At 47.8% G+C, this 24,771-nt stretch overlaps 1 protein-coding gene across 1 annotated transcript in view; it reads right to left on the bottom strand.

Moving 5' to 3' along the window:
- GNRHR (gonadotropin releasing hormone receptor) overlaps positions 1-23,196 on the bottom strand; it is a 36,024-nt gene extending 12,828 nt beyond the window's left edge. The window contains exon 1 of the mRNA XM_061572462.1: positions 22,546-23,196. Coding sequence (XP_061428446.1) covers positions 22,546-23,196 — 651 coding nt within the window. The remainder of the gene's footprint in view (positions 1-22,545) is intronic.
- Between the last annotated feature and the right edge of the window lie 1,575 nt (positions 23,197-24,771).

The following is a 24,771-nucleotide window of genomic DNA, read 5'->3' as shown; positions in this document are numbered from 1 at the left end:
AAAACATTGAAGGCGCAATTGTCTTACAGTTTAATTCATTTCCCAACAGTGACGTGCGGTAAGGTCAATGGCTGGGGAGGCACTGGCTGGTATGAGAGCGAGATTTACACACTGAGGGGGGCGTGTCCTCATTGAGGGGGCGTGTCCTCACTGAGGGGGGTGTGGCCTCACGGAGGGGGCGTGACCTCACGGAGGGGGCGTGTCCTCACGGAGGGGGCGTATTAGACACGTCCCCCTCAGTGAGGCAGATGTGATAGCTGCCTCCCCTGGTGATTTTTCATTGCAGTTTCATGACGAGACCAGCGAGCCTAATTATATGTATACACATACGTGAAATAAGTTACCTGGAGTATGGAAGGCGAGGACATGAAATGAAGGGGACTACAAACATTACATTGGTGACACACAGAGAGATAGTAACGGGCACGCGCTTATTGCCCGCACTCCATCCAGTTACTGAGGGGTTGTGCAATCAGAGGGGAGGCTGAGCTCGTCGCTGCCTCACCTCTCGTCTCTCCTTGTATTTGCAGCGGAGCTCCGCAAATTTGGCGATTTTGACTATAAAAAAATAACCCGTAAAAACAAAGTTTTTCACTTTAAATCCTTTATATGCGTAGCAGCTAGAGTCCTCTCGTCCTCTGGCTTGAGATGGCTGCCAGAATTAAGCAATTGGTAATTAAATATTTTTAAAAAATTCCCTAAACAGTGTAAATTTTTTGAAAAAATTTTCACGAACATTAATTGTCACGCACAACGAGTCTGTGTGGAAAATGTCAGCTCGATTGGATCACGGGAAGTGGGTTAAAAAACGACCGAAAGATTTGCACGGTCGTAAGCAAGCAAGCAAGCACGCAAGCAAGCAAGCGAACTTAATATAAAGGATTTAAAAATGATTGGAATCGTACAGAAATTGCATTTATAACACAGATCAGTGGTAAAAGCTTAATTTTTAGTTCATCATTTTTACCTTTTCGTAACAGCTATTTTCATTGGAGTATCACAGGTGAGGCTGTGCCTCCCCTGCCTCCCCTGCCTCCCCTGACCGCACGTCGCTGTTTCCCAACAATGGTTCATTCTTCCGTGGGTGGGGGGGGGATGTGACGCCAAATAAAAAGACTCGTTCAAAACATGCCCGGCGTTTGACTAATTTCACAACCCCCGACCAAATCGATAAAGTCCATTCTGCTAGAACACAACTACACACCAAAAAAAAAATCCACAACAAAAATCCGCCCATCTACGCATTTTGTTGTTTCAATCGAGAATTGACTGCTAATTTAAAAGAAAAAAATGTCAATATCCTCCTCCAACGCTTCCAAACCCCCAACGGCACACTCTACGCTCCCACACCCGCTCGTCTGAGAAATGTAAAACACGGTACGCGTTCGATAAAGATGAAGACAAAGACCCCCCGTATAGCCTTAACCGACTGTTGGGGCAAGTGCTTGTCAGCGAGTAGCACCTATGAAGGGCCCGCATGGCACACGAGGGTGTGATTGGCCAGCACCACGCCCGGCCGCCGTTGTGGCCATATTTGCACACCGCACCAGGTACTCATTTGAGGCCGAGTCGACCTAGGGGAGGCCCAGGACCGGTTCAGATAATCGTCACTGATGTTGGCCGTGAGCGCGAATCGAACCCCGGGTCCGCCGGGTTCGTAGCGCAGCGCGCTAACCGCTACACTACCGCTCCGCACACATTAACGCACGCGCGCGCACACACACATCGAATCCCATATGGACACGCGTGTGTATCAATCTTTCCAATTGCCCCCGGCCTCACGAAAATCTCGGAAGCTGAGCAGAGCTGAGACTGGAAAGTTAATCGGATGGGCGACCGTCGGGAAAACAGGTGTTATCGGCTGCGGAACGCTCTGGTGGGAAGATCAGGGCCACACACACACACATTCGCTCCCTACCTTTGACCAACCCGCACTGACTGAGCATTATAATAATTGTTTTTTTACCCTTTTATCTGGCAACAAAACTGACACCTTTTATACAAGGAGTCATGTTTGCATTAACCACAATACCTGCAGTCGGAATGCAAACAAAAAACATAACTCTGATAATGTATGCACTGTCCTTGAAATTGATTGGTCCACACCCGAGACAGCTTTCCTTAGAGCCTAGTCTCACATGGTACACCAGAGTTGTGTTTTGTGTTTGCATTCCGACCGCAGATATTGTGGTCAATGCAAACATGACTCCGTGTAAAAAAAGGTGTCAGTTTTGTTGCCAGATAAAAGGGTAACTGGCAAATGGGGTTGCAATAGTGTCAATGACTGAGCATTGTGGAGGATGTCATCCAGCAGTGGATTGATTCAGGACCGTACGGTACAAGCACATGCACAGATGTGGTCTAGATGTCTTGTGACCCCCATTTAACTCTCTAACACTTAATTTAAATTTGTTTAATTATGGTGTATTTAAAACACAAATGAATACGCAAAGGAAACAAAAAACACGTCAGGGGTTCAATTAATTGTGGGTCACAAGACTTCTGGAACAACGCGTACACAACGCCGCTTTGTAGCCAGGAGATAAGAAGGACACATCCATTCATCTGACCGTTCGGCGACACTCCTCCAAGTTCAAACGAAAACGACACAAATGTAAAATGTAACTACCACTGCCTTTGTACGGTCAGAGTCATGGTGTAGGGTGGGAGAAGGAGGAGGAGGGGCGAGTTTAGATCGATGGATAGGAAGAGGAGCAACGCCTCTTAGAGGACACGCGCGCAGGTTAATGGCACCATCGAAGCTGTCAAATAAAAAAAAGTCACCGCGGGCTTGGACCCGGACGGGGTGGCGAGAAGCCAACTACCCCGCCTGGTATACAGGAGGGTCCATGGGTTCGATCCCGTGCCCCTGACTATGTCTGTTTATTTGTAGTATTGCACGTTCTCTCTCCCTGCGGTCGCGTGGACTATTTTTTCCGGGTCCTCCGGTTTTTCCCCTCGAAATTTTTGAATCGACATCGTGCGTTTAGAATATTTGGCTGCGATGCATTTCCACGTGATAAGCCACTTTCGTTGAGCTATCATTTGTGATTGCGACGTTGCTTGTGAAAAAGAGCTGTATTGCTCAATGTGGCCATACTTATGTAAAATAATATAAAACAAATAGTTGACTTTTCTTGGTTCTTTCGGTAAAGTCACGTAGAAGGGAAATAATAAAATAATAAAAATTAACATAATAAAATACAATTCGTGAGAATTACGTGACGTTACCGAAAGAACCACGAAGATGAATCCCTGCAGTCACGAAAGCTTTAAATCGAAAAATTATCACGACGTGTCGACTGCAACACAAGCAATCATCATCAGGTGTGAAATCCACAGCAAGAAAAATAGTTGAATAGTTTAGCTTAAGACCCTTCCCCAAGCCGGCGCCATGTCGTAATCTACCTACCAGCTGGACACAAACTGATTCCATCGCTCCATCTCCTTGGTGGACGTGCTTTCAGATTTGTTCCGCTTATGGGGAGACGATGGTCGACTGGCCAAGAACGATGAAGGAGCTGCAGCCGAAAGGAATGGAACGCGTCCGAGAGGACATGCACCAGGGAGACGGAGCGATGAAATCGGCACCTCGTGTGCAGACCACGTGCTGGGTGGATTATTACATCTGAGAATTGTGAGAGATGATTGCGGGTTTGGGGGAGGCCTTCATCTAGCAGTGGATTGACCATGGCTGATGATGATGTTGATGCTGATCATGATGATATCATCTGGCTATAGGGAAAGGGGCCGTCCATAAATGACGTCACGCGATTTTTTGACGATTTTTGCCCCCCCCCCCTCGTCACACGGCGTCACAAAAAGTCAGACCCCCCCTAAAATATTACATCACAAAGCTCTGCCCCCCACCCAAAATAAACATGCTTCAAATCGCTTTAAACTATTGTCATTGTAGTGCGTATTTAATGTGCCGCTGCACTCTGATGTTGTAGGAGAAAACATTTATCAAAAAGTCTATTTAATTACGTAGAACGTGTTGTCTATATTTATTTAAAGTTGAGCATTTTTTTGTGACGTCACATTTCTCAAACCCCCAACCCCCCCTCGTCACACATCGTCACAAATGTCTGACCCACCCACCCCCCCCCCCTCTTAGGTGTGTGACGTCATTTATGGACAGCCCCAAAGAGCTGCTTAACCTATGCGGTCTGTAGCGTGGTGGGATCCTCTATTACCGTGGTGGGTAACCAACATAACAAGAAGAGCCGTTTGTCAAACTTGGTAAATAAATAAGCTCGAAGTTTCAAGTTCAAGTTCATTTATTAAGTATAGCCCTGTGAGCCATTCGGCTCTTGAATCGGGTGCAACCGCAACAAACAAACAAAAAAAAAACATGAACAAAAAACATCTCAACGTGAATATGTGACTAAGTGCAAACAGAAAATCGAAGAAAAGACAGCAAAATATTGCAGAAAAAAATCACCGTACACCAACGCTGTGTGCAAAAATCCCAGTGGGATGCAAGTCAAACAACAACAACAAGAGCCGCAGTGCACTGTGGTGGTGAATACGAGACGGAGGCGGTCCCCTAATAAACAATGTCACGAGGCCGTCACTTAAAGAGTCGCATGCGGCTCCGGAGCCTCACAGAGGAGAGGCTCCTTGAATTGATTGGCCTCTCCCAGCTTGTGTTTGCAAATTCTCGACCCCCCACCCCCCCCAAAAAAAAAACTCCAGAGCTCCTCCTGTAGCCTCTCTCTGGAGTTTTACAAATGTCACTCGTCTCTTGAGCGGCCGCATCGGAGCACTCCTGCCAATTGCTTCGCGTTTCCTTTTCATTTTGAATGTCCTCGTTTAAATAAATAATAAATCGACAAATAAATAGAATCTATTCCAAGGATACACAAGCCCGGGTTTAATTCATGTCTGCCAATTTTTTTTGAGGTTACACATTATTCTGATAACAACAACAACAAAAGCAGCTGCCACCATCAGTACATCAAACTGCACGGTTGCATCAATTGGCAATTTGAGGTTCAGGGTGTTCGGGAACAACGAACAAACAACAAGCAAACAACAATGTGGACGTCAAGGTCGCTTGCCAGGGACATTGGCGTGTCAGGTGCTATCGCTCAGAATCCTCCGGACAAGTCTGGCGGAGGAGGAAGAGGAGGAGGGTTATCGATCTTGCGACTCAACAGATGCGTCGCCCATGGATTACAATTTCTTGCTGCCACGCACTGCCACGACGCTTTGAGCTTATGTTCGACGCAATCCATCACACGCACTGTGCGGACTGCGCGCTCTTGTCGAACACTGCGCTATGGACTTCTCCTTCCACCCGGCATGTCCCCAGCCTACGCGCGCGAGCTGGGTTCATGAGATTGCATCAAAGATTTGAAGTTTTCGTGACTGCAAGGATTCATATGCTTAGGTTTTTTCGGTAAAGTCACGTAGGTAAAATTTTTTAATTAATAAAAGTAAAATAAAAATAAAATAAAAATCACGACGTTTCGGAGTCAACACAAGAGCTATCGTGCTGTGACGGTTCCACCTGAAGACGGAAGCTTGTGTTGCCTCCGAAACGTCGTGATTTTTATTTAATTTTTTATTTTACTTTTATAAAAATTTTACCTACGTGACTTTACCGAAAAAACCTAAGAATATGAATATTGCATCAAAGGACGAAGATCCACCGATATTCGACATTTCGAATCTGCTGTCCGGTTATATTTCTTTCTTTGATTAAATCATGGATTCATTCCATTTACGGGGCAATGTTGCTGCCGCAGTGCAATGATCAGCACCCTTGACCTGCGATCCAGAGGTTCACCGGTTCGACTCCATCTCCACCGATGCAACATTTCTTACATCCCCCCTCCCAACTCACCACCGCCTTTACCCACCCATCAGCATACACTGGTGTCACCACAGTTGCTCTTTGATTGTGGTAGGGTAAGCCGTGGGCACTCCCGACCCTTCCGTAAGACGGCATGCCAGCGTGAAAGAGTAGGCAGAATTACCTTTCGGGTTGGGCTCCTGCAGCGCAAAGCCGTTCCACTCCAGCGGAACTTCGCAAGCTGCACTGCCCGTCACCGTTCATTGGGCTCGCTGTACATAGCAACTCGCTATGCACGTCGAGGGCGCATACACAAAAGACACGAAACTCGCGCTTGATTGACACAGAGAGAGTAGAGAGAGAGAGAAAACGTGCCGTGTGTGGGACGCACGCGAAAGCACAATGCACTGCCGCCGTGCTCAAAGTCATGGACCGTGACCAAGGTTTATTTTTTCCTATCGTTGCAAAGAGGAGTCATTTGTTTAGCAATTGAATTATCTGGATGTGTCCCTCTCTAAAAAAATGTAAAAGGGTATTTTGAATACTTGTCACTTCTAGCCGGAACGTCCTTATCAAGGGACCTTTTTTTGCCAATATCACAGTGTGAAAAATAAGATTAGGGTTTACTTTCTCTTTGATCTGTTCGTCTTTTGGCAGTTCTCTGACCTGACACTGGTGATTGAAGGTCAAAGACGAGGTTACCGCTAGCGTAGGTCAATCGGTTTCAAAGATATTGCGTATGTTATCAGAGCACGTTTGTTTGTATGTTTTGTCACAAGTACGTGTGGTTAATGCAGATTTGATGGCTTGCAAAAAGGTACTTAGTTGGTGTTAGAACATCTTAACAGGAATGTCCTTGTTCACCTTGTCGAAAAGTTTCGCGGAATCTCACGATTCATTGAGCAAAGGATTCTGCCCTGAAATGTTTGTTGGACGAATTGTTTCTACATTGGGAAGCCGCTTCGGAGCTATGCACTTTTAAATCTAGATTCATAACTCATTTCTTTAGAAATGCCGTTGTCCTTCCACCGGCACCTCCGGTTAGCACGGTTGGCTACGTACGTTGCGAATGAAGTTCAACATACAACAACAACCGCCATTCGCCACTAAGTGACGGTGACGTCACCACGACGCTTGTGCCAGGCCATGTGCACCTTGAGGCCACGTGAAGTGTCGAACGCCCGCTGGCAGGAGGTCACATACACACACACGTGCGGTGCATCTGTCCGTCCGTCCACAGTGGGACGTAGGGAAGCGCGTGCACCACGATTACTCCCACGAAGGTGATCCAACGTGAACCCAAAATGTGGCATTGAGCTTTGCCGCTATTAGGGGCCGGCCCTCTGAAACACTGGCACAATTCATCAGCGCGTTGCCCAAACACTTTGAGACACGAACCAGAAAAAGGTAACTACGGGGACAACTCGACTTTCGAACATTCGACGTACGAACCTTTAGAGATACGAACAAACCTGTCCGTACATCCATTGTGCCTGTTCGGATCAAGAGTCGTAAGTTCAACCATCGCGGATTAGATGGCGGTGGTGGCATCTACATCTGCAGAACATCAAGTGCCAGTGACATCTCCGTCTACACGAGATTATACAACTTTTAAAGCCATTCCCGTGTTTAGTTTAAAGGCCGTACAACATGTTTGGAATCTACAGGGGCAAAGTCGGACTTGCGAACAAGTCGGCTTTCGAAGAAACCTCTGGAACCCAACTCGTTCGTAAATAGAGGAGTACAGACATTTGCAAATATGCCAATGCTTTTGCTTGCCCTGACATCTATCCGTCGGCTTCCGCTTCAATAATCCAAACACTTCCGAAGACGCGATGGAGGGGCCCGGAGTCATCAGAGAACAAAAAGGCCATTCCTGGGAGAGGGAGCAGCACTCAATCACGCCGCTGATTAGGCTAACAACCCACTGCCTGCTGTAATTCCTTCTCCCGGGCATCGCCTCTTTCCCCCCACGATGTTACGCTCCATCAATCTCTGGACTTGCTGTCGCCCCAATTAGACGAGTGGTGCGGTGCTGTTCGCGGCCTGACAGCGCACGTCACAATTTAGCAAATGTTCCGTGGCTGCATGAAGTGCAAATCGCTGGGCCGCGTGGAAAGTTTAAATCAAAGAATCCGTACAATAAAAATTACACGTTGTCGACATGCGGCAATCTTCCGCTTCGCGTTGTCCCATTGATGAAGGGTGGTGGGGGGGACGAAGCCGTACTCAAGCACTGCCCCAAACTATCTGTATATCTTTAAATTTCCCCCCCTTCCAACCCAGCTTAAATAGACGCTCCAAGCGTGGTGGTGTTTTCTTTTAGACGCTGTCGCCTCGACAGACCTGGTCTTCACCTGAGGATCGCTACTTGTGTTGTGGCCGAAACGTCGTGAGAATTATTTTATTATGTTTTATTTTTATTATTTCATTACTTCCCTTCTACGTGACTTTACCGAAAGAACCAAGAAGATGTATCTGTATCTCCACTCCGCCAGCCTGGCACCAGGCAGCGCTCATTTCCGCTGCCTGGGCAAGATGCCCCTGCTCAGACTCGCCTTCCCCGTAACATCAAAAGAGTAAAGAAAAGCAATTATTTAACTTTTCACTTTTCATTTCTTCTTTCGACTAACTCGCCTCTCCCGTGCTTACTCCGTTACGCGCCGATGACCTTTAATCTTAATTTTGGAGCTTTCGTGACTGCAGGAATTATTCTTTGGTTCTTTCGGTAAAGTCACGAACAAAGATAAAATAATAAATTAAATAATAGCATACTACGACGTTTCGATTGCTTGTGTTGCAATCGAAACGTCGTAGTATGCTATTATTGAATTTATTATTTTATCTTTGTACGTGACTTTACCGAAAGAACCAAAGAATGATGACCTTTAACCTGCGCGTGGTTGCAGATTTAACTTTGTTTGGGCCACGTTCGCCGCTGAGGTCTTGACAGACTTTATTTTCTCATTCTTGTTTGCTCCGTGCGCCGCCCCCCCCCCCCACCACCGTTCCCGTTCCGCTGCAATGTGCACCCATGCCTCCTTTAATCGAGGGCGATATTGCCACGTAAGACAAAGAGTCATTGATTGACATTGCCACTCGATCTCACTCCGTCTCGTCTCCGATCCCGCCTCTAGCTCCCTGCCCGTGCCTCGCGTCCGTCTGTTTTACTTTCAGTCCCATGCAGCTCGTTAATCCGTCTTCAGGCGCGCTCCTCTCGTCTCGTCACTGCCTTGCCGATCAAAGCCCTCTCATTTACATATTCGATCTGCCGTTGTATATATATTCCGTTTTTTTTATCTCGTTGATTTTAGTTTTTTTTCTCGCTCTCTCTCTCTCTTCTCTCCGCCATCTCACAGTTACGTTTTACAATTTCGCCCGATGCTTGCTGGTGTGCTGTAATTACCGGCGAAGCGTCAACGTGCTCAAATTGTAAATGTCCGTGCGGGTTTTTGCTCTGTAACGCAGAAACCGGTGCTGCTGATTTAGTGACAAATTGGCAGGTTCCGCACACTTGGCAACCCTTGCTGATTGGCTGTTTGTGGTGGAGGTGGGTTGAACGACAAATTCACGTTGACGCGCGATCGAACTAAAAGAAATACGTAACTTTGTCACGGGATGAAGATGTTTCTCTAAGGAATGTTTTTATTTATTTATTGCAGCAGGTGATGCGCCAGATGTTTGCCTGCAGTGCGCCGTACGTGCTGAACCACTGACGACTTCACTTAGCCCTCTGCATTACAGCACACACTCTAACAGCACGCTTTTAATTTGTACCACGAATAGTATTTGTCATATGTCGGGGCAATTTAAAATAAACATTCACGGAGCTAGGAGTGAGTCAAATTCCATGACGCGGTAAATTTCTGTTTTACCTTAACAGTCAAAAGCTTCTTCTTGGTTCTTTCGGTAAAGTCACGTAGAATGGAAATAATAAAATAATAAAAATAAAACATAATAAAATCATTCTCACAACGTTTCGGCCACAACGCAAGCAGCCGTCCTCAGGTGAAGAACAGGTCTGTCGATAAGACAAGACATTTCAGACTCGGTCTTATCGACATACCTGTTCTTCACCTGAGGACGGCTGCTTGCGTTGTGGCCGAAACGTCGTGAGAATTATTTTATTATGTTTAATTTTAGATTTGAAGCTTTCGTGACTGCAATGATTCATATTCTTAGGTTTTTTTCGGTAAAGTCACGTAGGTAAAAACATTAAAAAGTAAAATAAAATAAAAATAAAATAAAATAAAAATCACGACGTTTCGAAGGCAACACAAGCTTCCGTCTTCAGGTGGTACCGTCACAGCCACGACGGCTGTATCAAGTAAATGAGAGATTGTAGGAGCTACCACTCCGTTTATATAATGGTTGGAGAAGGTGGTGGGGCAACCATTATGACCATTATATCTTCAACCATTATATAAACGGAGTGGTAGCTCCTACAATCTCTCATTTACTTGATACAGCCGTCGTGGCTGTGACGGTACCACCTGAAGACGGAAGCTTGTGTTGCCTCCGAAACGTCGTGATTTTTATTTTATTTTTATTTTTAATGTTTTTACCTACGTGACTTTACCGGAAAAACCTAAGAATATGTTTAATTTGTATTGTTTTATTATTTCCATTCTACGTGACTTTACCGAAAGAACCAAGAAAATGAATCCCGGCAGTCACGAAAGCTTTAAGTCAAAAGCTTGTTTCTGCGTGAAAATAATATATGACTCGAGTCCATTAACCCATTGGCCTTTAACACCTTCTTAACAGCTTAATTTGTGGTCATTCCACCGCACGTTTGCTGATGTCGGGCGCTTAGGCATTTACTGTCGCCCGCCTCATCCCCGCTGTGCCTCCTTTGCTGTTCTCGTCACTTTCTTTGACGTTTATCTGATTCGCAATGTTCAGCGGGTTATCTATTTATTTATTCAGTCCGCTTGTAACGCGCTGCAGCACACTATTGGCTCCTCGGCTCTCGTAGACAGAGAGAGAGAGGACGACTCGGAGACGTGACCAGGAGGAGGAACCACAGAGAAGGCAGCGGCCACACGGTGATGAGCCAGCGCCTATCAGCAATTGCCCGAGTTCTGCGGTCCTCTACGTACTAAGATTTGTTTTCAGCCTATCACTGAGTGCGTTATTCGCGTGAGAAGAAAGTGGAGCACCCGGAGAAAACCCCACGTGTGTGAAAGGGGGAAACGCTCTATCCCATACAGATGTAAACAAGGGGGGGGGGGTGTCTGCATTTTTCCTCTACCACTTTCTCGTGGCACGACCGCCACGCCCAATGAAATGTGCGCGAAAGACACTTTTTTTAAACACAATTATTCTCACTATTTGATTAAGCGGGCAAACTGCAAACCAGATTTTGACCTGTGAACTCGCTTCAATCTTCCGAGGTTTTTTCGTGCAATCGTTGGTGACCCGACCCAGAGACCATTCCCTCGTTCCACCTAAACTCGATACTCGTTCTCTCAACAGCAGCGTCGGCATGCTACACGTGTTGTACGTACGTACGTTGAACTTCCTTCGCGCCGTACGTAGCCAACCGCCAATCGCGGGCGCGAGAGTCGGAGTGCACGTGCTGTCTGTGAAAGAGATGCCGTTCGGTTTTACCGTTGTGTTGAGCCTTCAATCATCTGTACCCTATGAGTGCATTTCGCCGCTAAGGGTTTGCGGCGGTTATTTAGAGGAAACATCTCATTATAGCCCGTCCGCCCGGGTCACCTCTTAATGTAGCCACTCTCTTTGTTATAAATCAATCGGTCCGCGTATCGATTGATACGTCATACACAGCATAATCAATTTCAATATCTCCATTCATCCCCAGATAATGAATATCCCAAATCTATTCCCTAAAGGGGGCATATTTTACGTTAATAAATTAACGCCTTCATATCCGGAACATCGTTCGTCCGGTGGGTGTGTGGGGGGGAGTCAATGAAATAGTTTGCAATTTGTGAATGGGTCAAAAGTGGTTGTCCTGCGACAGGAACGTGCAATGTCAACCACAGACGATGTGCTACGATTGCCTTAACGTGGCTTATTTGAGCGTGAAATCGCCGTGACACAAAATTGCTTTCACGGGTTAGAAAGCCAAAGCTGCGAGCCGTCTAACAAGAATGGCCCCGTTCGTTTATTTCCTCGCAGGGGCTTTTACACCATTGCATTTCACGGTGGGCATAACGAAATGCGCAACCGAGAATCAGAGGCAAGCGATAACGGTGCGGCTCTAAGAGCAGAGGAGGGATCGGCAACCACAATAACAAGAAGAGGGATTTTGACTTAAAACTTTCCCCTGTTCCTGATGATGGCCGCTTGTGTTGCGATCGAAACGTCGTGATATTTTTATTATTTTTATTCACTTTATTTTCATTTTTTGTATTATGATTTTTTTCTATCTACGCGACTTTACCGAAAGAATCATAGAATAAGAAGAGGAATCTTTTTTTTTATTCGGTTAAAAAAGATACCCCCCCCTATGAATATTTCGAGAGTTGCACGGCATGCGAATGCAAGACGGTCCTTGATGGTAAACGTCAAACCATGCAATTCGTAACCCCCCTCTTTGGAGAACAGCACGCGCGCAATGATTTGTAAAGCTGCATTACAAATATTTGTTGGGCTTGTAGACATTCACCGCTAATCGAAAATGATCGTCGTGCCGCCGGGAGCCATGAAGCAGCCCTTCAAAAAGATCCAGAGCCTGCGGATTTTCCGACCGCCCTTGGCCACTTCGAGAGGCTAGTGGGGAGAGAAGTTCACAGACAAAGCCACGTGACGTCAACGGGACACTCATCGCTTCCTCAGTGACGACGACGAAGACGATGAAGACGACGACGCGCCCTGAGCAACGAGTTCCACGGAAACGCCGAAGTGCTGAGGTCAAAGATTGGCCCCACTTAAGCCCATCAGAGCCATTTTCGCAAATCTGTTCTGCGATTCTCTCTTATTTACCTCCCCCCCCAAGCCTCCCCCCTCCGCCCCCACCTATCACTCTTGGTTTTGTTGATAATGATGTTCACAATGTATGGATTAAGGTTTTTCACGGCTCGCTGTATGATAAATGCTCTTAAAAGCTGCTCTTTTGGAATAGCCTTGGCAAGCGGTCGCTTTCTTTTTCTTCTTCTTCGCGATTTTTTTTGACAGCACGAAGACGCCTCCAATGTGGGAGGCAGCTACTGCCTGAATATGCCTCCAACGTGGGAATTGAAACGTCGTAATTGACCACGGAGGAGCGCTCGCCACGGCCATTTCAGTGATGCTCAAGAAGCACACAAATGACACGCACAACTGCGACAATGTAAACACGGATCCATTAATGCTTTGCGAATGTTGCATCGACATCTGTGTATCTCCTTTGTCTATAATAAAGGGGTGGGGGGTTTTGGGTTAAATCGCGTACATTATAAGTGTCGCTTGAAAAACCGAAACAGGAGGGGGATTTATTCACAATTCTGACTGTCACCTGATGATGCTGGTTGTGATTGCCGGCGAAACGTCACGGTACTGGATTTGTAAATGGTGTAGGTTTACTCTACACCACACTAGTGTGCTGAACTAGTAACCAATTGGCATGCTTTGTTCACGTGACAAACCTTACTTATTGGCTGTGTCGGGTGGTGGCGGATTTAACGACACATATTTACACGATCTGACCAAAAACAATCTCTACTGTGGATAATATTTTTAGCGAAAGGCTACCACGTGTTAATCCCTTTTGTTTGTGTCGGTCGTGCTACAAACTGCAGAAATCACATTGCTGGCACAATTACATTTTTTGCGTCCAATTATATGCATTAAAATTTTTGTTATCATTGTGTGGAACATTTATTTATTTATTTACCACTGGCTTGTTTCCAACACAGTAACATTAATTGCCAGGTCACCGTCGAGCGCACAACGCTTCCGTGTTTTCTTGTTTTTGTTGTAACTGTCAAACCATCAATAGGGATTTGTGTATAAACAACAACAACAATAATAACAACAACAGGAAACATTAATAAACAAACACAGCCACAAGGCTCATGTGCATTGCGTGGAATGTTTGGCCAAATTCAGTCTTGAGTGAGGCTTTCCGCGATACAAGATTAACGTTACAAATACATCACCTTATTAAAATGAATTGCCACCATAGTGCTTATGTATCAATTCTGCCTAGGCAATCTGTCTTCCGGCAGAACGCATTTAGGTGGAAGATATTGCCGTGGTGGAACGGTCCATGATGACCTCTGGTCATCGGTTCGATTCGATCTACCGGCGTGCCACGGCCGTGAGATATTAGCTACCTCGCCAGGTATACAGGAGGTCATCGGTTCGATCCCGACTCTGACGCCTGCTGTATTTGGCATGCTCTCGCCGTGGTCACGTGGATTTTTCGCCGGGTCCTCCGGCTTGTCCCTCCACATTTAGAAACACGCGTGGAGAGTCTTTGGCTGCGATACGTTTCCGCACGACAAGCCTCCTCGTTGCGCTTTCATTTGTGGCCAGGCAGCTTCTGAAAAGGATCTCTACAGCTCAGTGGGCCTTACCTGGTAAAATAATAACGTAGTTCATCGTTTGCTTTTAAAGGGGCAAGCTGTTAAATCCTCCGCCGAAACTCTGTCCAACCATTTACTTGATACAGCTGTCGTGGCTGTGACGGTTCCACCTGAAGACGGAAGCTTGTGTTGCCTCCGAAACGTCGTGATTTTTTATTTGTATTTTATTTTACTTTTATTAATTTTAATTTTTTACCTACGTGACTTTACCGAAAAAAACCTAAGAATATCTGTCCAACCAAGCGGTGTAAATGTGTTCGCGGCGGGTATTCGATCGCGTGTGGTGGGTCAAAGTGTGGGAACTCCCACCTCTTCACAGGGGCATCGCCGGCGTGGGAGAGGAGGCCAAGTTAGCCTTTAAAGGGGCTCTCTTTAGAGCTCCCTTTGCGGAGGCCTTGTGTTTGTGATATGTAGTGATGCTAAAACTAAACGTTATTTTGTTTAGCAAGGTAAAAGCCACTCTTTTTCAGAAGCGACCTGGGCACACATAATACATCGACGAACATGGCTTCTCGTGTAGAAATGTATAGCAGCCAAATACTCGAAACGCATATTTCAATATGAGGAGAGAGGATACGGAGAAAAATCCACGGGGAAAGAGAAAGAGACACGCAAACTCCAAATATACAGCAACAGGCGTCAGGGTCGAGATCGAACCCACGAACCTCCTGCATACCAGACGAGGTAGTTAACATCTCCTAGCAACCGTGATGATGATGATGAGAGAGAGAGACACGCAAACTCCAAATATACAGCAGGCGTCAGGATCAGAATCGAACCCACGACCTCCTGTATACCAGGCGAGGTAGTTAACATCTCGCCACCCGGTGCCTCACCATTTAATCAGACTAACGCTGGGCTTGTTTGGACTTCTTATCAACACGGCGTGGCCCTTGACACAAATATCGATAGCAGCTTCCCCCTTATTTAATGCCAGGCGAGGCGAGCCGGCAATAATGTGATGAAGCGGCCAATTCTTGCAGATGAGACACAAGACAACTTTTAACAACCGGTCCACGGATTGATTGCACGCTCTCGCAACAACTGCAGGGACCCGGTGTATATATGTAATAAAGGTCGTGGAAGCGACTTCTGGAATCCGGTCTTTATTTGTCTTTCGTTCACAACACTCCCATCTTACTCCTTCACGCTGCTGACAGACAGCGTGAGAGGGATAGAGAGAGAGAGACACGCGTGGCCACGTGGCAGCCTGGACCCCGCTCCAGCTTGGCCTCACCCTCCGTTCGTTCCAGATCTGACCACGTGTTGTTCGTCTCCACCCCTTTTAACACCCGGGTCACGTGGTACCTTTCCACCAATCCTGGTTAACCTCTATGGAATCTTCTAGACTCCATCGTACGCTCCCGGGACCACGCCCCTGACTCGTCCCCCCATTGGCTGTGGCTAAAGCCAGCAGAACCAATCCTCTACTTACAGATGTCCCCTTCCCATTACGTCAGGGCCACGCCCCTAGGCTTCGCCCCATTGGCTATGGGTCAGGACCGGCAGAGCCAATCATCGTAACGAGGTGTGACCCATCAGCAACCCGGATATATCCTCACATTACATATTTATTAAAACAACACGTGGCAGATGGACACTCTGGTTTACACAAATGGATTCAAGAGAAACCCCCCCTTTGCCGTACGGTGACCTCTTTGTAAACAACTCGCGGCCCAGTGGGTATTTTGCTTTTGTGTTCTTTTTGCTTAAAACCTAACTATCCGACCTGCAAACCAAAGCGGCCGGTCGGAGCAGGCGTCGCCTTCTCATTCTCGTTCGCTGTCCGAATCGCCGAAGCGCGTTCCGTCATCCCCCGGACTCTCACTCACGGCGCGTGGAGCGCGTGAGACGTTTGTGGCCGACAGCTGGCCCCGTGCATTATTTATCCGCACGCTTTCCCCCACCTCCCACGACCCCGCATGGGGGAGGAGGATGAGGGGGGGGGGCTTGATGTTAAAAGGTGGCCACAGGTTCATAGCGTCGGTGCGCCAATCGCAGCATTGCTATTTCATTGGGTAAATGCAGTTGTACTAATAGCAGTATACGTTTTTTTGTATGGCTTCATGCTGTGGTAGTAGATGCATTCCAAAAAAGAAATGTGTGGGGGGGGGTCGGAGGTATTTGTCTACAGGGACGGGCGATGACGACAATGATGGCAGCGATATTGACGTGAAGGGAATTCACTGGCGATGCTGCTGCTACTACACATTCGTCAATAACAACACTCTGAACTTAAATTTCGATTTAAAGCTTTCGTGACTGCAGGGATTCATCTTCTTGGTTCTTTCAGTAAAGTCACGTAGAAGGGAAATAATAAAATAATAATATTATGTTTTGTTTTTATTATTTTATTATAAACATAATTTATTATGTTTTATTTTATTATTTTATTATTTCCCTTCTACGTGACTTTACCGAAAGAACCAAGACGACTCTGAACTTAATAGAAACAAATAGGTGACGTTACGAGCAAAGGCCCCCTCTCAAAGGGCCTTTCTTGAAGAGAAAGTCCCGTGAAAAAGGACCATTGGCCGAAACGTCTCCTATTATATACACATTTATATATTCATTCGAAGGCCACGGCGTTAATTCCGAACGCGTTGAGGTGTTTTTGTTGCTGCTGCTGTTGTTGTTATTGTTGTTGTTATTTATTCCCACCCACAAATCGACACCGTCGCACCCTGTGCACTTGGCGCGATGCAATTCGACCCACGAGGCACTTGAATGTGCACGACCCCAGCGCTGATTTTAATGATTCTGCTGATGTTGACGTTGTTGTTGCTGCTGTTGTTGTTCTTGTTGGGTTTTTTCTTCATTTATTTTCCAAACACGGAGGGCATTTTCATTCGCTCTTCTCCTCCTGATCTTTCTTTCTCTTTTTAAATCCTTTATATTAAGTTCACTTGCTTGCTTGCGCGCTTACGACCGTGCAAATCTTTCGGTCGTTTTTTAACCCACATCGAGCTGACATTTTGCACACAGACTCGTTGTGCGTGACAATTTATTTTCGTGAAATTTTTTCCCCAAATTTTACACATTTTAGGAAAAAATAAATTATATTTAATTACCAATTGCTTAATGGTGGCAGGCAATCATCTGACCCATAGGTGGCAGCCATCTCAAGCCAGAGGACGAGAGGACTCTAGCCGCCACGCATATAAAGGATTTATAGTGAAAAACTTTGTTTTTACGGGTTTACTTGTTAAATCCTTTATATTAAGTTCACTTGCTTGCTTGCGCACTTACGACCGTGCAAATCTTTCGTCGTTTTTTAACCCACTTCCCGTGATCCAATCGAGCTGACATTTTGCACACAGACTCGTTGTGCGTGACAATTTATTTTCGTGAAAATTTTTTCCCAAAATTGTAAACTTTTTAAGAAAAAAATAAATTATATTTTATTACAAATTGCTTAATGGTGGCAGGCAATCATCTGACCCATAGGTGGCAGCCATCTCAAGCCACAGGACGAGAGGACTCTAGCCGCCACGCATATAAAGGATTTATAGTGAAAAACTTTGTTTTTACGGGTTAATTTTTTCATTATCTCTCTCTCGCCTCACTTGAGGCGTGCTAACATGCTGAACTTACGTACTTATATATTTGTGGCACCAAAACCGATTTCCTTTTATGGATCACTTAAAAAAATAATTCCTGTATCAATCCCCTGTGCCTGCTGGCTAAGGCACAGATAAGCGCTTGGAACTTCTATGAGCAATGCAACGCAGTGAGAGGATGATAGACTCCATTAACTGCAGCAGTTATATCATTCCGCTTTTTTTTCTTCTCACTTTATTGCCTGGGAGAAATACAAAAAAAATGTTGGTCGTTCTGTATGCCAGGCGATCAAGTGGTGATGCTAGGCTACAGGCAAAACTAAGCCGCGGTTGAGGTGGTCCCAAGCAGTTAAAGGGGCCTCAGAGTTAAATATTAAAAAAAGTTTAATCAAATATTATCTCGAATTTAAATCCCAATCAACATAAAATGCCGATTAACATTAAAACGCCAATTAATATCTAGTCTCGATTTAAAGCTTTCGTGACTGCAGGGATTCATCTTCTTGGTTCTTTCGATAAAGTCACGTAGAAGGGAAGTAATAAAATAATAAAAATAAAACATAATAAAATAAAATAATATAATAAAATAAGATAATAATATAATAACATAATATAATAATATAATAAAATAATATAATATAATTCTCACATTATTTTATTATGTTTTATTTTTATTATTTTATTACTTCCCTTCTACGTGACTTTACCGAAAGAAACAAGAAGATAATATCTAGTCCCTTATCTTTTTTTACGTCTCTCCTCTCGCGTAACTTCATATTTGTATCTTGTGTACATCTCGATTAATTTCACTACATCTGTACCATCTGTATATCTATGCTCACATCTCACTCACTGCATTTCAATCTCGTGTCGATATCTCTTCAGCCATCTCACGAAGAGTTTACACATTGAAAGGAGGTGGGTCTTCAACAGTAATTTATTTTAACGACCCTCGGTGTGCCATCACCAACACTGATGCCTGAATGCGTGAAGTCCATTCCACAGGGGGAAACGTGACCAGCCCGGGTTTTACACATTTCCTGCTTAGGACCATCAATGTGCCAGCACCATCGCTCATGCCCGAATCCGTGAAATCCATTCCGTGGTGGCAAATGTGCCCAGCCCGGGTTTTACATTATTTGTGATCCTCAGTGTGCCATCACCAACACTGACGCCGGAATACGTGAAGTCCATTCCGCAGCGAGAATTGTGACCATCCCGGAATTTTAAACAAATTCTGCTCAGGACCCTCAATGTGCCAGCACCACTGCTCAATCCTGAATACGTGAAGTCCATTCCACAGGGGCTAATGTGGCCAGCCCGGGTTTTACCTTATTTGTGATCCTCAATCTGCAAGCACCACCGCTCATGCCCGAATCCGTGAAGTCCATTCCGTAAGGGGGGGGGGGGGAAAGCCAGCCCGGGTTTTACCCTTGCGCCGTAGCATCCAGCGTGTGTTTAGGTATGTGCTGATTTCACGACACATTGCAATCATTTTCGTAGTTGTTGTTGAAATAGCGCTTTGAGCGCGGACAAAGGAGCGCTGACAGGCCACGCGCAGAAGAAATCAGGGCCACGCGAGAACAATTCTCCACGCTCGCGTCTTCCTCGCCGTGAAGTGCGAAGCGCCGCGCGCGAGTGGCACACGTGCGCGCTCACTCGTGGAAGGTGCCGCGCGCGTTGCAGACCCATTTGTCAATCCACTGCTGGATGAGTGCCCGTCTCCTCCACCCCCCCCCTTTTCCCCTACCTCCCCTCCCTCCCTCAATGTGCAAGCACCACCGCTCCCCTCCCCTCCCCTCCCCTTGAGGCGGCATCTAAATTACAAGTCCCATTGCGCTCGCTAACCATCACACCACGACAGCTTCCCAATATGAAATTTTAGCAGATGGGAAAAAAAATTCGAAACGTAGAAAGAAAGAGTCACGCAGCAAATATTGCTTCGCAACTGTGATGCTTATCGCGGTTGGCTACGTACGGCGAGAAAGACGTTCAACATACATACGTACATACATGAGAGGTCTGTATAAGAATAGGTTTTACCCTTTCTGGCAAAAAAAAAACCAGGTGTTAAGATGTTAAAACACCAAACAGAAACCTTTTGCAAGGAATCAGGTCAGCATTAACCACATATACTCGTGATGAACATGCAAAAAAAAAACATGCTCTGGTAGCATATGCGTTGTCTTTGAAACTGATTGGTCCACACCAGAGACAGCTTTCTTTAGAGCCTCGTCTCGAACCGTGTTAGACCAGAGGACGCCAAAAGGCGTAGAGCACAATGACAATGACATTATCAGGACATTGAGAGGTCGGGCGGGGGGGGGGGGTCCCATGATGAGAGCTCTGGCACGCGTGATTGTGTTCTGGAGGGAGGAGAACGCACAGAAGTGTTCCAGAAAGGAATGAGCACGCGGTTTGACATTTTGAGAGACACTCACGCCTCGGATGCCACCGTGGTAGTGTCCACGCGCACACACATAAAAAAACAAAGATCCCCCGTATAGCCTTAATAGACTGTAGGGGCAAGTGCTGTTAGCGAGCACCTATGAAGGCCGGAACGGTACACGAGAGGGTGGGTGGCCAGCACCACGCCCGACCGCCTTTGTCTCCCCAGTGGCGATGTTTACACACCGCACCAGGTACTCATTTAAGGCTGAGTCGACCTAGGGGAGGCCCAGGACCGGTTCAGATAATCGTCACTGGTGTTGTGCCGTGAGCGGGAATCGAACCCGGGTCGCCAGGTTCATAGCGCAGCGCACTAACCGCTACACTACCGCTCCCCATAACACACATACAAAGACAAAGATCCTCCGTGTAGCCTTGACAGACTGTAGGGGCAAGTGCTGTTAGCGAGCACCTATGAAGGCCGGAACGGTACACAAGAGGGTGGGTGGCCAGCACCACGCCCGACCGCCTTTGTCTCCCCAGTGGCGATGTTTACACACCGCACCAGGTACTCATTTAAGGCTGAGTCGACCTAGGGGAGGCCCAGGACCGGTTCAGATAATCGTCACTGGTGTTGTGCCGTGAGCGGGAATCGAACCCGGGTCGCCAGGTTCATAGCGCAGCGCACTAACCGCTACACTACCGCTCCCCATAACACACATACAAAGACAAAGACAAAGATCCTCCGTGTAGCCTTGACAGACTGTAGGGGCAAGTGCTGTTAGCGAGCACCTATGAAGGCCGGAACGGTACACGAGGGGGTGGGTGGCCAGCACCACGCCCGACCGCCTTTGCCTCCCCAGTGGCGATGTTTACACACCACACCAGGTACTCATTTAAGGCTGAGTCGACCTAGGGGAGGCCCAGGACCGGTTCAGATAATCGTCACTGGTGTTGTGCCGTGAGCGGGAATCGAACCCGGGTCGCCAGGTTCATTCATAGCGCAGCGCGCTAACCGCTACACCACCGCTCCCCACATACACACACACATACACGCACACACGCGGTGTAAAGGGGATCACGCTGCACATGCGACCTATTGTCCTGACACCTCCAATTAGCACGGTTGGCTACGTGCGGTGGCACTTGAAACACCTCCGTTAAGCACGGTTGGATAGGTACGGTGCGAACGAAGTTCAACATACAGTATACATATACAACAAGCAATTGGTGCAAGCCAGTTTCTTGAATTGCCTCGCCTCTGAACCACCGTAGTTCGCAGAGGGGCGGGTCATGAATGGTGGGTAAGATGTGGGTGCTTGCACCTCTCCAAAGACGTTTGACTCGCGTGGCAGAGTAGGCAAAAGTACACACCCTGCAGTCTATAGAGCCATTCGATGTCTACCCCTTGTAGAGGCTCTTCCGACAGCAGTGGCGTGAGCGAGCAATTGCCTGGCTACGCCTTTATCAACAAACACAAAACTGCTTCAGAAAGCGTTCCGACTGCACACCAATCCATCCACTGTTGCTTAAAATTACCCCACTTTTAGCTAATTAAACAAATCGATGACCTCCGGTCGTGACATCTGAATCCAGCCTAAGTACCCAACTCAGAGCAATGTCCTGACAATACTTCCAAGGGGAGGGGGGGGGGTAACATTAAAAGTTCTGCACAGGTGGATTCATCGATCCACTTGATTCACAGTGCAGTACTGCCACTTCCTGTCCACGTGGCGTCCCAGCGGAGTTTGGGGAGCTTCACAAATCTCAGCGTGATACACCAACCCCCCTTCATCTCCTACGCGCTAGATCACAGGCGCGCGTGCACGGCCACGTTTCGCTCCGCGCGCTGGCGGCTTCTGGGGAACGCAATTTCCGAAGAAGCTCCCAGGCACGTGGAGCGAAACGTCGGACACTGCGCCGGAAACAAGCGCGCGGAACGATCCGGAAAACACGCGGCGCCCGAAATTTCGCACCGTATTCTGGGGGCCGCTTCTCGAGGAAGTGAATTCATCATCTTCAGGAACCGTTTAATTTCCCGAAGAACTTCCCGGCACTCGGAGCGAAACATCGGACATCACGCCGGCAACTGCGCGCAGTTTAACCCAAAAACGCGTATGGGAGACGTCTTTCTCTGCGCGCGTTTTTTACGGTAGAGACCTTGCGGGGCATCCGCGGAGTTGAGCACTTGGAGAGAAACGTCGGACAAGGCGCGCGCGGTGAGAGTTTCGGGCACTCCGGGAGCCACGACCTTCCTCACCTGCGGGAGTGCGAGCACGGCGCTCAGAGCCCACGCCAGGCAGAGCGTCACGCGGCTGCGTCTCTTCGCCTGGCCAAACGCGAGCGGGTTGACCACGGCCGAGTAGCGGTCCAAGCTGATGACGGCCGTCACGAATGCGCTCGCGTACATCGCGAACAGCTTGAGGAACATGAGCAGGCGGCAGGCGGCGTCGCCGGCACGCCACTCCAGAGTGACGTTCCACGCGGCGTCCAGAGGCATCACGAGGAGAGTGAAGAGGAGATCGGCCGCGCTCAGGTGGAGCATGAGCAGGCGCACGTGCGATCCGCGCTGGCGGCGACTTCGCGTTCGCCTGTCGAGGCACGCCGAGCGCAGCACCATGCCGTTGAGAGTCGCCGACGCGAGCAGCAGGATGAGCGTTACGCACACACGCACCCGAGCAGCGGCGCTGAACGTGGGCAGCAGGGGCAGCGGGTGAAGAGGAGGGCCCGTGAGGTTCGAGCCCGGGACCGTGGTCATGTTCGGGTCGACGCCGCGCGGATCGGCGTCCGGGTGCGACGTGACGGGGGAGGTGCCCGGAGTGCACGGGGTTGCGCCGGGAGCGGACGAGAAGAAGGATGGTGGTGACGACGACGACGACGTGAAGTTACACGCGTGCGCTAGTAACTCCATCGCGAACAGAGGAGCGATGAGTTTGAGCAAGTCGCTCTAGGGGTGTGAGTCGCTCTGGGAATGCGATAAAGATATTTGCGCGCGCGCGTGTGTGTGTGTGTGTGATGTGACGAGGTGCTCGCTAGCAGCACTTGCCCCAACAGTCTACGTAGCCTAGAAAGAGGAGGGAAAGAGGTGAGGGGGGCAGAGGGTGGGAGGGCGGGGGGAGGGGATGCTCTTTGTTGTGTGTGACGAACGACTGTGGGACGTATAATAAGAAGGATGTGTTTGCAAACTCCAGCTTCGTCAAGAGATGCGCTATCAATATAAGACTGACTCTATGATTCAAAATGACTCTGGACGATTATTAGAATTATTATTATATTAAGAATCTCATCAAAAATCTCCCTTGGAACGCTACACGCGGTTGGGTGCAGTCTTCTGAATGTTAATGATCGGGTTGTGCGAACTCGCTGACTACGCAAATTGTATTTTTGGACGGAGCGGATAGGAGCGCAACACGCAACACGCAAAAAAAGAACGGGGATTTCAATTAACGACGCTTCTCAGACGGGGACTAATCTCGCAATGACTTCTCTCTTAGCGGCGCGTCTCGACTTGAAGTTGACTTGCGACGATGATGATGATGATGCTGCTGCTGCTGCTCCTCCTGCTGCTGATGATCATGCGAATCAGGGGAATCACATCACGCCGCGTGGATGTTGCAAGAAACAGCGCAAATGATATCCCACCCCCAGGCGTCCACCTACCCTCCCCCTCCCCTCTCTCTCTCTCTCTGCTTCGCTCCCCCTCTCGCCACATCGAGCCCCCCCTTTCGTTCATCCAATCCATGCTATGCTTACATTTATAAGGGGGGGGGGTTACGGGGCGGGGGGGGCTATGGGTAGGTGGGGGCAGAATCGCCATACGCTGTTATATACAATCAATTGGATGGATACGTGGTGAAGATAGAGAGATCATGCCGACTAGCGTGTGCGGGTTTTCACAGCTGTGCTGCGGAGGGGCGCTCCGATGCGCGCGCGCGCGCGTGCGCTTTCGCGTTGATCTCCGCCGTGTTGGTCGGCGCTGGTGTCCGACGTTTCGCACCACGTAGCTGGAAGCTTCTTCGGGGAGTGAATTGAACACGATAATCGCCGTGGCGGGAAAGCGCATCGTCTGGCTCAGTTCAGCGGCTGGCGCCGAAGCTCCGAGCAGCTCGTGGAGCGAAACGTCGGACCTCGTGTTGAACAACAATAACACGTGGTACACGAAGCATGGAGGGATTGAGAGAAGCCATGCGTCTGCCGGTGCTGCTGCTGCTGCTGATGATAATAAACCTGGTATTCACGTTAGAGGAGGCAACACGTGTCTACTGAACGTGAAGTCATCCATTCATAAAAATGAAATGAACATGAAGGTGTTTTTTAAACTCGTGAATGTAATGCCGATATGACCAAACATTCGATCTAGCCGGGTCTCGAAAGCTAACCAGTCCCGAGTCCGGATAGGCAACCGCAATATATAGCAGGTGGTACAGGCTCCTGCGAGGCTACGTGGGTTGTGGCTGGCCTCCTTTGTTGTACTGGATTGCCTATG

Source organism: Lethenteron reissneri, chromosome 50 (genome assembly GCF_015708825.2).
Source record: "Lethenteron reissneri isolate LAM-NWPU_2019-01 chromosome 50, ASM1570882v1, whole genome shotgun sequence".
Classification (NCBI taxonomy): Eukaryota; Metazoa; Chordata; class Hyperoartia; order Petromyzontiformes; family Petromyzontidae; genus Lethenteron; species Lethenteron reissneri.
This window is presented reverse-complemented; position numbering and strand designations above follow the sequence as displayed.